The following is a 16,889-nucleotide window of genomic DNA, read 5'->3' on the forward strand; positions in this document are numbered from 1 at the left end:
TACATGATTGAAATCGGAAACACAAATTCATCTAAAAAAATAATTAATTAATCAGTTTTAATTAAAGTTTTGATATGAACTAAAAATAAAGAGTACATTAAATTTTAGTTAACATATTTTCTTGTGTTTTATCTTATAAATAAATGTTGTACGCACCGTGCTGAAATAATAACGTTATTTAGAAAGCCATTTTTAACAGGATGGGGAGGCGTTCTAACTATTCCTTACTTTCACCTAACAATTTAATAAAAAAAGATACCATAATTTTACTTAAAAATCCCATTTAAAATATAGCACGGTGCATACACTGCACAAGCACTATTATTATTATTATTATTATTATTATTATTATTATTATTATTATAATAACTACAATCATAAAAAAATACTTCACGCGTAAACAGGTTTAATTTAATCATTGCTCCCTAAAAAGCGCATACGCAAAAGGTTTTCATTGGTTTATTTAATCAGGAAAATTTTTTTGAAAGTACTATTTCAGGCAAAAATAAATGCCAAAAGCATTATTAATAACATTTTTAAATTTTGTATTAAATTTGAATATAAACCGAAGTGTGATACCTCACAATTAAAAACAGCCTACAACAATTTACGAATGGAATAACTATAGAAATAAGGTGAAAAAAAAAACGGTCAATATTTCTATCCTGAATATCTGAGTAACTGGAAGCTGAAGGGACATATTTCACATTTGAAAACAGTCGTTTGAATAAAACCCACTAAACAGACAAATCGTCGAGTATTTTGTTTATACCTTTCCATTTTAAATTGATATCGTCGGGGGTTTTTAATCCTTATATATATATATATATATATATATATATATATATATATATATATATATATATATATATATATATATATATATATATATATATATACAGTGATGATAATATTTATTGGCACGGTAAAATAAAAGTTAAATTTTGTCTTTTAAATTCTAAAAAAGGGATTAAATTAAAGAAAATAACAAAGTATATTATGTATTTTTAACTGGCCTTTCCGATGCAGCAATCGGATTTTAGAAAAAATAAATAACAAAGGAACAACAAACATAATTGCAAAAAAACCCTTGTTCAAAATTATTGGCACGATTTATTTAATAATCAATTGTATAGCCTTTGGCCTTGATTACCTTCCTCAGTCGCTTTTCATAGTTTACAACCAAGTTGTTGCACTCTTCAGTAGTAATTTTAGCCCACTCTTCCTGGCAATAATCCTCCAATTGAATAAGATTCTTAGGCTTCCTTTGCATTACCCTCAATTTTAATGTTCTCCATAAATTTTCAATTGGATTAAGGTCTGGGCTTTGTGATGGCCACTCCAAAACATTAATATGATTGTCCTCAAGCCATTTCTTAGTCAGTTTAGCCGAATGCTTTGAGTCATTATCTTGCATGAACCACCAACGACGACCAAGTGAGAGCTCTTTAGCAGAGTCTTTCAGGTTTTCATCCAATATTTTAACATAATCTTCCTTTTTTATGCTACCTGTGACCTTAACAAGTCGCCCTGGTCCAGAGGCAGCAAAGGATCCCCAAAACATCAAACTGCCTCCACCGTGCTTCACTGTGGGTATGGTGTTCTTAGGCAGGAAATCTTCGCCAGATTTTCTGTAAATATAAGACACTTTATTATGGCCAAATAACTCTATTTTCGTTTCGTCAGTCCATAGAACACGTTTCCAGAATGCAACATCTTTATCAATATGACGTTTTGCAAAGGCTAGCCTTGCTTTCAGGTGCATAGGCTTCAATAAAGGAGTCTTTCTCGGACGACATGCTTTTAAACCAGCTCTCTTCAAAACTCTACCAACTGTATGTCGAGATACATTCACTCCAGAGGTGCTCTGTTCATCAACAATCTCCCCAACAGAGATCCTTGGGTTTTGTTTTACTTGTCGAACAATTTTCCGTTCATCTCTTGGGGAAAGAATCCTTTTTCTCCCTCTACCCTCTAAACTCATAACGTGGCCTTGCGATTTGAACTTGTTTATTATGGCTCTAACAGTGGATTTGGGAAGGTTTAGCTTCTTTGAAATCTTATCATAGCCCTCCCCATTGGTATGGCATGCTACAACAAGCTTCCTGACGTCTTCGCTGTGTTCCTTAGTTTTAACCATGGCGATTGAAAATTATAATTTAGTCACTTATAATAGTTTAAATAAATCGCTATCTAAAAATTATCTGAAAAAAAATTATTCACTGAATTAGCGTTAAACAAGCATAATATGGCTATAAAAAAGTTCAGAAAGCACGTAAACCGGAAATTGATTGATATTATACTGATACTAAAAGAAAAACAAAGCCGTGCCAATAATTTTGAACAAGGGTTTTTTTGCAATTATGTTTGTTGTTCCTTTGTTATTTATTTTTTTCTAAAATCCGATTGCTGCATCGGAAAGGCCAGTTAAAAAATACATAATATACTTTGTTATTTTCTTTAATTTAATCCCTTTTTTAGAATTTATTAGACAAAATTTAACTTTTATTTTACCGTGCCAATAAATATGATCATCACTGTGTATATATATATATATATATATATATATATATATATATATATATATATAATATATATATATATATTATTTCTTTTATTAGGCGTAAACAGTTACATATGGTCGCTACAAATAGCCATCTATTTCAGTCAAAGAGACTTCATCAGGCGACCTGGAACCTCACGACGCAAAAGAAAAAAATGGAAAATGGGATAGATTAGAGAGAAATTAAAGAAAAAAATGGAGCTCTTCAAAAAAAGTGGATAAGAAGTTAATAAAGAACTTAAAAAAATAAAAATAAATAAATTTTATATATATATATATATATATGTATATATATATATATATATATATATATAGCTGAATGTGTGTGTCTGGTCACGAATAAGCTCCTATATGGTTGACTATTTAAAAAAAAACTGATTACATATAATGATAGAAGATGTATCGAGACACAGGAATGGGTATTTTGATCTGGCAAAACGGTGGTTCATTAAAATTGTGGGGTCTGCGTTCGCGCCTGGTCCACAAAGTATGGAAATAAAAAATTAAAAAAAAAAAAACTTTACAAGTGTTTTTGATATAGATGTACATAATAATACTTTGATAAGTATGTTTTAAGTTAAATAGGGATGGTATAATAAAATTGTGGAGTCTGCGTTCACGCCTGGCTTCCATAGAATGGAAATAGGCATACACTTTAATAAAGACTTTTCATATCTATCTGCGTAAGTATACTTTGATAATTATATTTCAGTTTGAAGAAATATGGTATGATAAAATTATGGGGTGTTCGTTCGCACCTGACATCCATAGAATAGAAATATGTCACAAAGTTTAACAAGTTTTTTTTTAATATAGATCCACAGAATATTGTGATAAGTGTTTCAGTGCGAACAGGTATGATATAATAAATTATGGGGTTTATCTATTTTATTTTTACTTTCATCATATTTTGCTTTGGTTTTGATACCCCCAAATTCAACCTAAATTTACAACCCATCCTTTTCATAACCTATCATACTTTCATAAATCAGAGTCCATTTTCTGTAGGCTGTTTTTGAACCCAGTCAACGACGGGTACTTTTGCTAGTATATATATATATATATATATATATATATATATATATATATATATATATATATATAATATTTTACATGTAGAATGCTTTTATTGGTGTTAGATGGTCACGTGTGTAAAAATTGTCAAATTAAAAAAAAAATTAATCTACATTCAAAAGTATAAATATTTTTTTTTAAATTTTGAATTAATTATTCACCATTTCCAACAACTAGTACTACATGCACCAAAAACAATTAAAACCAGTGATGTTGTGGTCATGTCTTGATTTGCATGATTGAAGTCACCTGAAAAAAGAAGGTTGGGAAGAACTGCTTTATGTTCTTGATTTTTGTCATTTTTTTTCCTTTTTATTTATTTGTACCATTTTACCTGTGCCATTTTACCTATGCCTTTTTACCTGTGCCATTTTACATGTTTCATTATGATTGTGCACTTGACGGCGTCTAAAAAGAATTAAAAATATCTTTATTAAAATTGAGATAAGATTACTGATAACAATAAGAAATCTCCAAAGAGACATAATCTCTGTATCCGCAAAATTGTGAGAAAATTTCTGATATGTATGTAGTTGTGTTTCTCGTTCATACGTATAAATACACAATGAATAGTTGCCGACGTGCATTTACTGGTACCCACGTGTTTAGAAGAGATTTTCTTGTATACCATAACTATTCTATCTTGATAGAATGGACATTGGTGACCCCGACTTGATCTGAATACGCAGTAGTCTTTAGTTGCCAATACATGTTTAGGGAGAGTCTGTTGTATCCTTCAAGAGCACTAACCTTTACATAACAGATTAGGAATAATCACTATTCACGACCCAACACATTATTCCAACAGAAATGTGATCGAAAAAACAAAAAGCAAAAAAAACAAAAAAAAGAAACAAAAAACAAAACAAAAAACAAACAAACAAAAAACAAACAAACAAAAACAATATTAAAGAGGGTGAAGCCATTTTGTTGTTATTAAATTCATATATTTATTCAGATCATCATCAAAAATCTAACGCAGTCTATTCTGGGTTAAAGCCGATTATTGTACGCGATTTTGTGGAAACTAATCAAGGTTTTTGTGCAATTCTCCTCACAATCCAATCAACAAACAAAACTATGGAAAGCGGGAGATGGGTATGAAGTATATTATAAAAAGGAGGGGATAATACCGCAATATTCGCATATCAGTCGATATTACGTCTCGTGCAATGCCACACATTTCTGTCTACAATGATAATTTTATTATATCTCTTGTTTGATGCGAGTTTCATTTTTGGCAGGTGACGTTACGGCTCATGCATGTTTGTGAAAATGTTAGAAAGAATTTTAAATATATAACTTAAATTTTTGTTTTTGTTTTAATTGATATATCATTTAAAAATTTTAAAAATAGATTTCAGAATGTCGCAATATACGCGACTATATACGGTAACAATTAACCTTTACTGCGAATCCACGTCTTAAACGTGATTTTCAAATACATGAATTTGAAAATTGTTTGTTTTTTCTCGACAGATTAGGTTAACGAGTTTCTGAGTAACGTTGGTAATAATGAAAGTGAGTGGGCAGCAAATTAAATAAACATCTCCTAAGTACTTCATGCTTCTTTTTCTTTTAAAGAAAGGTCAGATGCATCAAGTTATTTTTTTCTATTTCCCTTTTTTTTATTCCGTTTTTCTTTCTTTCTTTAATCAATGGATTCCTACAAGATGGCTTCCAGCAGGCATGGTTGGAGTGTCCCTAAGTGGGATCATGATGTCATCCACCGTTTTTTTAGCCGTGCTCGTCGTTGTGACTGTCGTGATGCTGTCGCTGGTCGCACCGTTTCCATCGCAACTGTTTTTCACCTCGGCAATTATGTCGTTTTTCGCCTTCAACTTTGAACTATAATCATCTAAATTGGCCAAAAAGAAGAAAAAAAGAAAGAATAAAAAAGACGATTTGTTAAAAAAAAAAAATAAATAAAAAATAAATAAATAAAAAAAATAAATAAAAATAACACTGTTCGAAAAAAAAACATTTCAAATAGGAAAAATGTAATAATTTTTTTTTAATTTATTGAAAGGAGAAAAAATAGCAGATACAGCCAATGTCAGTGTTTTTTGGGTTTGAAAGAAAGAAACTTTCGAAAAAAAAAAATGTATCGCTCACTTCCCGTAAAATCATGTTGTTTTGAATGTTTAAATTTTCATTTTATTTTACTTTCCGTTTTATTAATGTCTAATTTATTTTAATTAAATAAAAATGAGGGGAACATATTTTTCCTCTTATATCACGACTACGAGGATGGCATCATGAGCATATAGCGGATATTACACTACCTTACCACCAACAAGAATACCTGGAAGGATAGTATTACGAAAAGTGGGCATATATTACACTATACCTACTCCCATAAGAGGAGGTAATATCTGAGGTGATGGTCCCATGACAACAGAACAGATACTACACTACCTCCCTGAATTGAGCATTGAAAAATAGGACAATAGTACGACTATGCAATCCATACAACTATAAAACGAAGCTATTAAACTTGACATAGGGACATGGAAAAAGAGGGAGAGAGTAACGACCTTAGCTGACGTCAGTGTCTCTAATGCTGCTGAGAGAGAGAGAGAGAGAGAGAGAGAGAGAGAGAGAGAGAGAGAGAGAGAGAGGGGGGGGGAGATAATTAAACATCCATGTCTTATGTATGACATAAAAAGAAACTGGAATCTCAGGAAGATCATCGTAATATTATTTGCCAACGCAAAACAAGTGTATTTATGTTAGTAACGTAAAAATCTTGCGTTCTGGTGACGATGAAGTCGATGAAGGCGTTTTTGATATCACTTAGGATTTTGAAGCATTTCTCACGCAGAAAATTGTCGAGATGCTTGAAAAAGTAGTAGTCGGTTGATGAGAGGTCTGGAGAGTATGGAAGATGAGGCAGAGTTTCGTAGCCCAATTCGTTCAACTTCAGCAGGGTCAGTTTAGCAACGTGCGGTCGAGCATTGTCGTGGAGTAGAATTGGACATTTTCTCTTGACTAATTCAAAAAACTGTAAGGGATGAGACCGGCCGCAGACTACCAAACAGTCAGCATGACCTTCTCTTGGTGCAACTCTGCTTCAGGAAGTGTTGTGGAGCTTCGTCGGTGTGAAACCACTGAGCTGAGTGTCGCCGGTTGTTGTAAAGAACCCATTTTTGATCGCAAGTCACAAGCCGGTCGAGAAACGGGCGTTCTTGTTGCGTAAAAGAAGAGAAGATGCCAATCATAACGACGTTTCTTTTGGTTATCGTTCAATTCGCGAGGCATCTATTTATCAAGCTATTTTGTCTTTTCCATTTCTCTCAAGTGGTTAGAAATCGTCGTATACGTTATGTCTAATTCAGAAGCAAGTTCTCGAACAGTTGTGCGTGGATTGGCTTCGACTAAAGCTCTTAATTGATCGTTGTCAACATCCGATGAACTATACGTTCATCATCTTCAAGACTCTCGACGCCGCCATAAAATTTCTTAAAACACCATTGTGCTGTTCGTTCAGTTAGTGGTTCCTGGACCAAACGCTTCGTTGATATCGCGAGCTGTTTCAGCAGCGTTTCGGCATAGCTTGAATTGAAATAAGAAAATTGTGTGAATTTGCTTTTTCCCATCTTGCATTTAACGTTTTGAAAAGAAGAGATAGTTGTTTTAAAACGATTAGATAGAGCAAAAAACACTCTTTAAAATGATATATAAAGTAAAGGTATTCTAACGAAAACTTAATTTGAAATCAAATTAAAAGTTTCCGCAAAAACCTCTTTGTCAACCTAGTAAAAGGTCATGCCAATTGCAAACTAATTTTTTAAGACTGACTCAGATGATTAAATCGGATTTACAATTAAAAATAGTTGCTGCGTTCACCGGTCTCATATTTTCTAATGTAGGTTAGATGATCAAAACAATACATTTGAAACGTCAAAGTTTATTTTACAGTTTTAAAAAGTCAAAATAATCGATAAGGTGATCAAATCGTGTTTAAGATTTAAAGAGATTACTGAGTACGCTTGCCTCTTATAATATAAACTAGTCTGAGTGCCCGGCGTTGCCCGGGTGTTTGGAAGTGTGTGTTGAAAAAAAAAAGTGGTAGTAGGCAAGCAGGCTCGAACCCGTGACGCGAAGGCGGAAAAGAAAGTGGAGGTATGTGTAAGGGTGTTGGTTGAGCAAAAGGCAAAAGGCAAAAAAAAAAAAAAAAATGAAAATTGCTAATGTAAAAAAAAAAAGTGGTAGTAGGCAGGTGGGCAGGCTCGAACCCGTACCATGAAGGAGGAAAAGAAAGTGAAACAAAAAATGCGACGTCTTTGCAGTTGCGTCCATCGCCAAACCGGAAATAGCGAAGGTTTAAATTAAGGCTAGTCAATCGAAAAGAGGCATGACTTTCGAAAATATCGGCGAAAAAAAGTGACTCATCCTTGTAAAAAGGTGCCCAGGCGAAGGAATTAATGTTTTTAGCCAATTTTTCGATATTTGTCATCCGAAGCGCCGATCTTCAAAATGATACCGATCTAGTGAAAATCCGTCGCCTCTGTCGAAAGTTTTACGCATACATACATCCATACATACATACATACATACATTTAAACAGACAGGTGAGATTGATATTATAGATTTAAAAAGTCAAAATAATCGATAAGGTGATAGAATCGTGTTTAAAATTTAAAAAGATCACTGAGTACGCTTGCCTCTTATAATATAAATGTAGTAAACCCCCAACAATTAGGCGTGCTATTGTCATTATAAACCAAACTTCAATATCGAACGGAACTTGAACGGAGGCTCCTTTTTACGTGCGTAAAATGAAGGCTTTCAGTTACTGACCAATCATAGTATAGTAGAAAATGCGAAATGGTCGGCGATTACTTAGCTAAACGTTGCAGTTGTATATTTGCCAGGGAGTTTTGAAAATTCTTCCCATGAGTTCAGTTGCTCCTATAATAACTGGACAAATCGCGAGCTTTTTAAGATTCCAGGTTCTTTTCATGTAATACATAAGACCTTAGTATTTCATTATCTTTTCACATTCAGCTCTGTTCAACCCAGTATTATTGAATACACTAACTTCTACTAAGGTTGCTTCTTTATCCTTTTTGCCCCTTATTATTATGCCAGGTTTTATGGCTTCATTTTCTACGTACGTAGCTGTAGAAATTGGATAGTCATAATGGATGAATGAGACAAATTATGTTTATTGGAATATAATAACAATCCATTGGTGACTCTGGATGTAAATGTATTTTACAAATTGCAGTTAAAATGATACACCTCGATGTCCCCAGGAAGTTCGTTAATTTAATTTATATATTTTTATTTTGACTGCCAGATGGGCTATTGTCACGCATTGGCGCAAGCAGTTGCAAACAAACGCACGTATTAAGTTGGTACAAAAATAAAGTTCTTTTGACGTTTAACTTCATGTCAAAAAACCGGCATTATTTTTGTACCCACCCTAATAAATACGCGCAAACACATTTTGTCGTTCAAACCGAAATACTTTTGTATCTTAATAGTTATTTGGTATGTTAAAAGTTATGAATGAATGGTATAAAGATGTTAAAAGTTATGAATGAATGGTAAAAGTTATGAATGAATGGTATGAATTTTTAAAAGTTATGAATGAATGGTATGAAGTTGTTAAAAGTCATGAATGAATGTTAAAAGTTATGAATGAATGGTATAAAGATGCTAAGAGTTATGAATGAATGTTAAAAGTTATGACTGAATGCTATGATTTTTTTAAAAGTTATGACTGACTGGTATGGAGATGTTAAAAGTTATGAATGAATGTTAAAAGTTATGAATGAATGGTATGAAGATGTTAAAAGTTATGAATGAATGTTAAAAGTTATGAATGAATTGTATAAAGATGTTAAAAGTTATGAATGAATGGTAAAAGTTATGAATGAATGGTATGAATTTTTAAAAAGTTATGAATGAATGGTATGAAGTTGTTAAAAGTTATGAATGAATTGTATGAAGATGTTAAAAGTTATGAATGAATGGTATGAATTTTTTTTTAAAGTTATGAATGAATGGTAAGAATTTTTTAAAAGTTATGAATGAATGGTATAAAGATGTTAAAAGTTATGAATGAATGGTATGAATTTTTTAAAAGTTATGAATGAATGGTATGAAGCCACTTGAATGAATGAATGGCATGAAGGCAAAGTATGAAGCCACTTGATGTAAGGAGCTCAAGTAAATACCACTTCAAGGTCAAAAACTTACCAACATTGCATAGCATATAGATAGATTCGAACAAAACTTACCAACATTACATAGTATATAGATAGATTCGAACAAAGGAAATAGCAATTCTCCCCCTCCCTGCCAGAAACAGCGTTCTTTGAATATGATGACTAAAGGACAAAATAAGGGAAGTGAGAGTTACGATAGGTACACCACTGCCTTCCTAACACTATCCCCTGTCCCATCGCCGCAGTTTTGCATCCATGTGATTGTTTTATAAGTATTTTCATGGAAAATGAAAGTAATGCCCTTGTACCTATTAACATGAATACCCCCGAACATCGGATTAACAGCAAAATCTTACCCCTTCACTGTCTCTCTTTCTCTCTCCCCTCTCTCTCTCTCTCTCTCTCTCTCTCTCTCTCTCTCTCTCTCTATATATATATATATATATATATATATATATATATATATATATATATATATATAAAAATAAATCGAACTTTTGAGGGTATCGGAATCGGAAAATATTTTGTCTATTTCCCGATACCAAAAAACAATTCCTTTAATGGGCTTTTTTTAAAATTTGATTTTTTAAAAGCTAAATCTTCTGCTAACAGTAATGATAAAATACTGAAAATCTATTGATTTTAAACTTCCAGTAAAACTTCAAAAAGGATAGATCATTCCTCACAAACGTATTTTTATATTCGTGAAAATATCCGCACATTTAACACGAGTTTTAACGGCAGTCGTGAAAAATAACTATATAGTTAAATATTGAGAGATGTATAAAGAATCGGATTCGGCAATTGTATCGGAATCGGAAATTTAGTACGGAATAGGGCAAAATATTGGAATCGTCCCATTCTTAATAAATATATATAAAATTATTTCATGTATCTCTTTCTCTCTCTTGCTATATATACATATAGAGGGTGTAAACGATAAATTGGCAGTAATTTCAATCTGCAATTTAGTTTTTTTTTTTAAAGTGGCATTATCAATCTGAAATGTTAGTTACTCTACTCTTTAGAGTTTTATGTTTCAGATTAGCACCTAAAAATACTAAAAAAAAAAAAAAAAAAAAAAAACCCCAAAAAAACAGAAGTGCTAGTGTAAAATTTAACCATAGAATTGTTATTGCTGAATTGTTTCGCGCCGGGCATAAGACGAACTTCATGGAAGGTAAAGACACCCAAAGGAAGGCTCACAGCCCGAGAAGTGGTAAAATCTGCACTAGAAAGTTTCACAGTGGCGTCAAACAGTCCATTGTAGCAAATCCATCACAGTCAATGGCTGAAATGGCGAAAAGGCGGAATGTGACAAAAAAAAAAAAAAAAAAGAAAGAAAAAAGACCATTTCTAATGCAGCATGGAAAGATCTTTGGATGAATGGGATATTACAGACGAGATCGTAACATTTTTATAGCGAAATCTAAAACCATTCGTAAAGAGAGAAGCCCCTCGCAACTCAATCACCTGAAATATCATGGTGGTACCGTACGATTTATGTGGACGAGAAAAAAAAAATCTGTGGTTGACGAGGTCTCCAAACGCAGAAACTCGAGAGTTATCGCCCATGACACTTCTGGTGTTCCTCCAGTCGTGCAGAGTAAACACCCTTCCTCTGTCATGGTGTTTGGAGCTGTTGCCTACGATGGGGAAGTCATGCTTGCTCATTTCATTGAAGTGACCTGAATATCAATACGGCAGAATATATGAAGATCCAAAATCTTCAGATATTCCGGCGTATTGATCTTTGACCCTGGATTAAAAAGAACTATGATCCTAAGAAAGTAATGTTCATCCAGGACTCTGCACATGCACATGGGTCAAATACAGTGAGACATTCTTGAATATATAGTCGCATTTTGTGTCCTCAAATATCTGGGCCTCTTGCTCGCCAGATTTGAACTCCTTGCGAATTGGTTATGAGGCGATGTTATGAAGGTCTCTAATCTCATTCCGCGCTATCAAGAAAAAGTCAGCTGTCAAGGTCTGTCGTGTCTTTAAGGCCCAGGAAGTTGTGAGCGCAGAAGGTGGACGCATAGAATAAAATGTTTGTATTTGTTTGTATTTAATAAATCGGTTAAATAAACACACACAAGTCTTTTACTGACCCTTTTTTTTTTAGAGTTTAAAGTTTGAGATTTTAAACTGCCAATTTATCGATTACACCATGTACATAAATATACTTCAACAGTGCCCAATATATGAGTACAGTTAGTAGTAGAGGTAGTAAGTTATGAAATTACAAAGCAATAAAGCTACATAGAATCTTACGCGTAATTTAATTGACATATATTTTTATATCTTACTAGATACACAGACACACACACACACACACACACACAGACACACACACACACACACACACACACACACACACACACACACACACACACACACACACATATATATGTATATATATAACTGATTGAACACGACAGAGTTATTTTTTTTTTCATTTTTTCTGGGTGTCTTTTCAATTCGCCGAGCGGTCTTTTTATTTCAGCTAGCATGTTGAATATTATGGCGCTCAAACGTTGAAGAAACCATATTTTTCTCAAGCGTTTTCTATTGGTACTTTCGATCGTCACCAAGAGTGATTGTTGTTGTTATATATATATATATATATATATATATATATATATATATATATATAAAAGTCAACGTGTCTGTGTGTGTGTCTGTGTACATTTCCCTACGCAATAACACTGTCAATTTTCAGCCTACAGACTCGAAATTTGATACACAGGGTACTGAGATTTGGAAAAATCTTTGTAATCCGTTTTCGGACAGAAATGTAGCTGTTAAGGGGTCAAAATTCAACGATTTGACCTTTGAGAACTCTACCAAATCTTCCGACAATTTAGGGTATAAACACATGAAATTTTAGATATAGGTTCCTTGGACATGGATCTAACTTAATAACTTGAGTTGAGCCCAAAACAATAAATTTCAAGGGGTCATAATAGGGGTCAAAGCTAAAAAAAAAATTGACCGCTTTTTTTTTCTCAACATACACCTCCAAATACCCGGGCAACACCGGGCACCCATGCTAGTATATATATATATATATATATATATATATATATATATATATATATATATATATATATATATATATATATATATATCTTTTCATATCTACATATCTATCTATGTATCCGTTCATTCCTATATTTATTCCCCACTGTCTTTTCAAATATTTACCTGAAAATTGAAATAATAATGAGTTAATCAGTACGTGATCAAACTAGTTTTATTCTATCATCCATATTATATGATATTATCTCTCTCTCTCTCTCCCTCTCTCTCTCTCTCTCTCTCTCTCTCTCTTTCTCTAGTCTATCCCAGCATTAGGGTCTTAGCAAATAACGATCGCTAAAAAACTAAAAAAATAAAATGAACAAAAAAAAACAACGTGAAAACTGTCACGGGTAATTGCCCACAATCGGTGATATTAATGAATACTCAAACGTTTCAAATACGCTTCGATTTCCGCTCACCATGCTTTATAACAACACATAACGAAATATATTTATAAGCAATAAATTTACCACGTAATTCCAGATAAGCCTCCTTGCTCGATGATAGAGAAGTCGATTACATTGCCTGACACCAAGATTTCAAATCCTATGATAGTCAGGCACGCTCATGAACCCAAGTAACTATTTATCTATAAGAAAAATACACACACATATGCACATTGCACATGCATACATATATATCGTCTGAATTTGCTGCAACACTCTCTCTCTCTATATATTTACATATATAGGTAGGAAGGTAGATAGATAGATAGATAGATAGATAGATAGACGAACTCATAATAAAAGATTATGGCGAAAAAACAACTAAGCTCAGTAAAATCAATTTAGAGAAACTCATCATAAGCACTCAACTACATCCACTGTGATCGCGGCTTCGGATCATATCATAGTCAGCTAACTTGTGAACCGTAGTAACTGCGAAACACGCGTCCGTAGGTAATAATTTAATATATTAATAAATATATATGTATATAGTGTCGAATTTTTCTGCAACACACACACACACACACACACACACACACACACACATAGTGTGGCCCAGAAGTAGTGACCTATTTTGAAATTAAAACTAAGGTTAAAATAGGTCACTACTTCTGGGCCACCCCATAGAGAGAGAGAGAGAGAGAGAGAGAGAGAGAGAGAGAGAGAGAGAGAGAGAGAGAGAGAGACAGAGACAGAGACAGAGACAGAGACAGAGACAGAGAGAGTAGTATAAATAATAGCGAAAATCCAAATACGCTCAGTTAAATCAATTCGCAGACAAGAAAACCTATCAGAGTTTATTCGCCTTGCTTTTATTTCTATCATGTAGCTTGGTAAAAGAAAAACGAAAAAAAGGAGAGTAAATAAATGGCATTAACTTTTTTGATATATATATATATATATATATATATATATATATATATATATATATATGTATATATATATATATATATATATATATGAGAGAGAGAGAGAGAGAGAGAGAGAGAGAGAGAGAGAGAGAGAGAGAGAGAGAGATCCAATCGATTTATTACGGCCTATGAAAATATTATTTCATGATATCAGTCATCGAAGCAACCATTCGATCAACTGACCGGATGTCGCGGCAATACGATTACCAACCAATGGCAAATAATTGTCAGGTGTCAAAAATATTTACCTACCTCTCTACAAGGACAACGTGTTACACAAGGTCGTTAATGTGGGAGAATAGATCCAGTGCACAAAAGAAACTCAGGCTCTGTTGCAAAATAACCTTTAGGTTTCCTTGGTATTCTCCCACAAGTTAGACTACCCCAGGTGATAGAATTTCCAGGCAAACGGATTTCTTGGTGTTGGACACTCGTCCTCCGTAGGATAGAGTGAATAAAAAAAATCACTCGAACTTGGTAGCATAATCGTTGAGTCTATGTTCGACTAAAGGGCAAGAGAACACTGGGCTTTACCTTTACTCCTGATCTAAAATGGAACACGCATATCAAATCCGTTGCCAAGGTGGCTGGAAAAATGGTGGGACCCTTCTATCGATCCAGTAGATATCTCACTGCTGATGCAATTTTCTACCTATATGAGCCAGGTACGTTCAAGAATGGAGTATTGTTGCCACATTTGGACAGAAGCTGCTAGAAAGGACTTATCGTGCCTCGACAGAGTTCAAAATAGACTTCGTAGCCTAGTAGGGGATGCTCTTTTCTCTTCCCTACAACCTCTTTCTCACAGAATAGACGTTGCGAGTCTGTCTCTGCTTCATCGTTATTTTTGTGGCAAGTGCTCGTCTGAGCCCCAATCTATGGTCTCCCTCGCGAAACATTCACGAAAAACACTCGTTTAGTTGCACATCTGTGGAACTCTCTTCTGTTTATTTGCTTTCCAGTTGACTATAATATGGTCGTTTTCAAGTCCAATGTAAACAAGTTTTTGATGAGCCGTTTCCCTTAAGTAGTCCAATTTACTAAATTTAAACTACTAACGACTACTACGATATTGTCACATTGACTACTATACACTCTTTAACTCTTATCCTCGAGTGGCCACTGGGCCTTGATAAGTGGTGACTCTTTTGTAAAAAAGCAAAAAAAAAAAAACAAACAAACAAAAACATAGCTTTTGATACCCGATCTTTGTTGCCTTGGAGAAAAAACAAAAGACAAAAGACTGATTCTAATTATTTTCTATTTTTTTTTTCACGAATATGTCCAACTCTGACCACATGAACTTTGATTTTATTCACTGTTTAACTTGTGTTCGCTGTGACTTTTGTGTTCGTATTTTGATTTAAAAGTGAATCTTATGTTACTTGAATTTACGTTTGTACTCTCACCAGTCTGACATAAGGATATCATTCTGAGCCCTATACTCGATGCAGCTCTTATATGACATGATTATCGCTGTACTTTGCTGTATTATTTTCCGATGATTGTTATTTGATTGTTATTTGATATTTAAAAAAGTTCCCCTTATTGAATTACGGAAATAAACTTATATTTTTTTTTTATTGCGCCATCAAAGTCTGTAATAGTTGGTACCTGTTCGAGGAAAATGCGAGATAAGATGAATTTCGATCTTCAGTCACTCTAGTGTCGGGGAGAAAAGAGATCGATTTTATTTATTTATTTTTTTTCCATAAATGCGCACTAATTCTTATCACATAACTTTTAATTGCATTCGTTTTATTTTCGCTCGTATACGTTGTGACTTTTTGTTCGTATCCTTTTTTAAGGGCCAATCTCATGTTTTACTTTACATTTGCATACCTTTTTATTACATCCTTAAATTCTATTTCTTTTTATCTGCATTCGAACTAAACTAAAACCGAAAAAGCTCAAAGATGGATTTCTATACACAATCGTAACATAAAGAGAATAACGATCGATTTTCATTTTGTTTCTTTTCTATTCTGAACGCCTGATTTTTAACTTCGTTTATTGTATTATTGTAAGACTCTTTGTTGCCACAGTAGAAACGGCCCTTCTCTATGGTGCTGAAGCATTGGCTCTTACAAATGCACTGAAGAAGACACTGGATGGCTGTTACACACGGATGCTCAGGATGCCCCTTAGTACATCATGGAGGAGCCACACAGCAAACCAACAGCTTTATAGCGACCTACCACCAGTATCACTGAAAGTACAGCAGAGAAGGATGAAAGTAGCCGGTCACTGCATGAGATACAGCGAAGAGAAAGCCAGCAAGCTAGTTCTCTTGATACCAACAGATGGACACCCACACCGTGGTAGAAGAAAAATGACCTACATTGACAACCTGCTACAGAACATAGGACTAGAAAGTGTTTGAGACCTGCAAAATGTCATGCGAGATCGAGAGAACTGGAGAAGTCGTGTAGATTCGGTGGTGAAGCGTCCTGAAAGACATCTGGAGATGAGATGATGAGATTCTTTCTTTTTTTTTTTTCGTCTCGTACATTCAGTGACTTCGTGTCCAGACCCTAACAAAAAGGTCAACCACATTTAAAAAAAATTTTTTTTTTATTAAATTGCATATGTTCAAGTTTCTACAAAGGTTACTGTCTCTGATCACCAT

General features: G+C 33.7%; 1 protein-coding gene across 1 annotated transcript in view; it reads right to left on the reverse strand.

The window, feature by feature from the left end:
- Positions 1-4,562: 4,562 nt before the first annotated feature.
- Positions 4,563-16,889, reverse strand: part of LOC145291283 (uncharacterized) — a 69,435-nt gene continuing 57,108 nt past the window's right edge. The window contains exon 3 of the mRNA XM_080136934.1: positions 4,563-5,495. Within this exon, the coding sequence (XP_079993060.1) occupies positions 5,293-5,495 (203 nt within the window). The 3' untranslated portion in view covers positions 4,563-5,292. The remainder of the gene's footprint in view (positions 5,496-16,889) is intronic.

Source organism: Euprymna scolopes, chromosome 12 (genome assembly GCF_053919585.1).
Source record: "Euprymna scolopes isolate OS-2025 chromosome 12, ASM5391958v1, whole genome shotgun sequence".
Taxonomy (NCBI): domain Eukaryota; kingdom Metazoa; phylum Mollusca; class Cephalopoda; order Sepiida; family Sepiolidae; genus Euprymna; species Euprymna scolopes.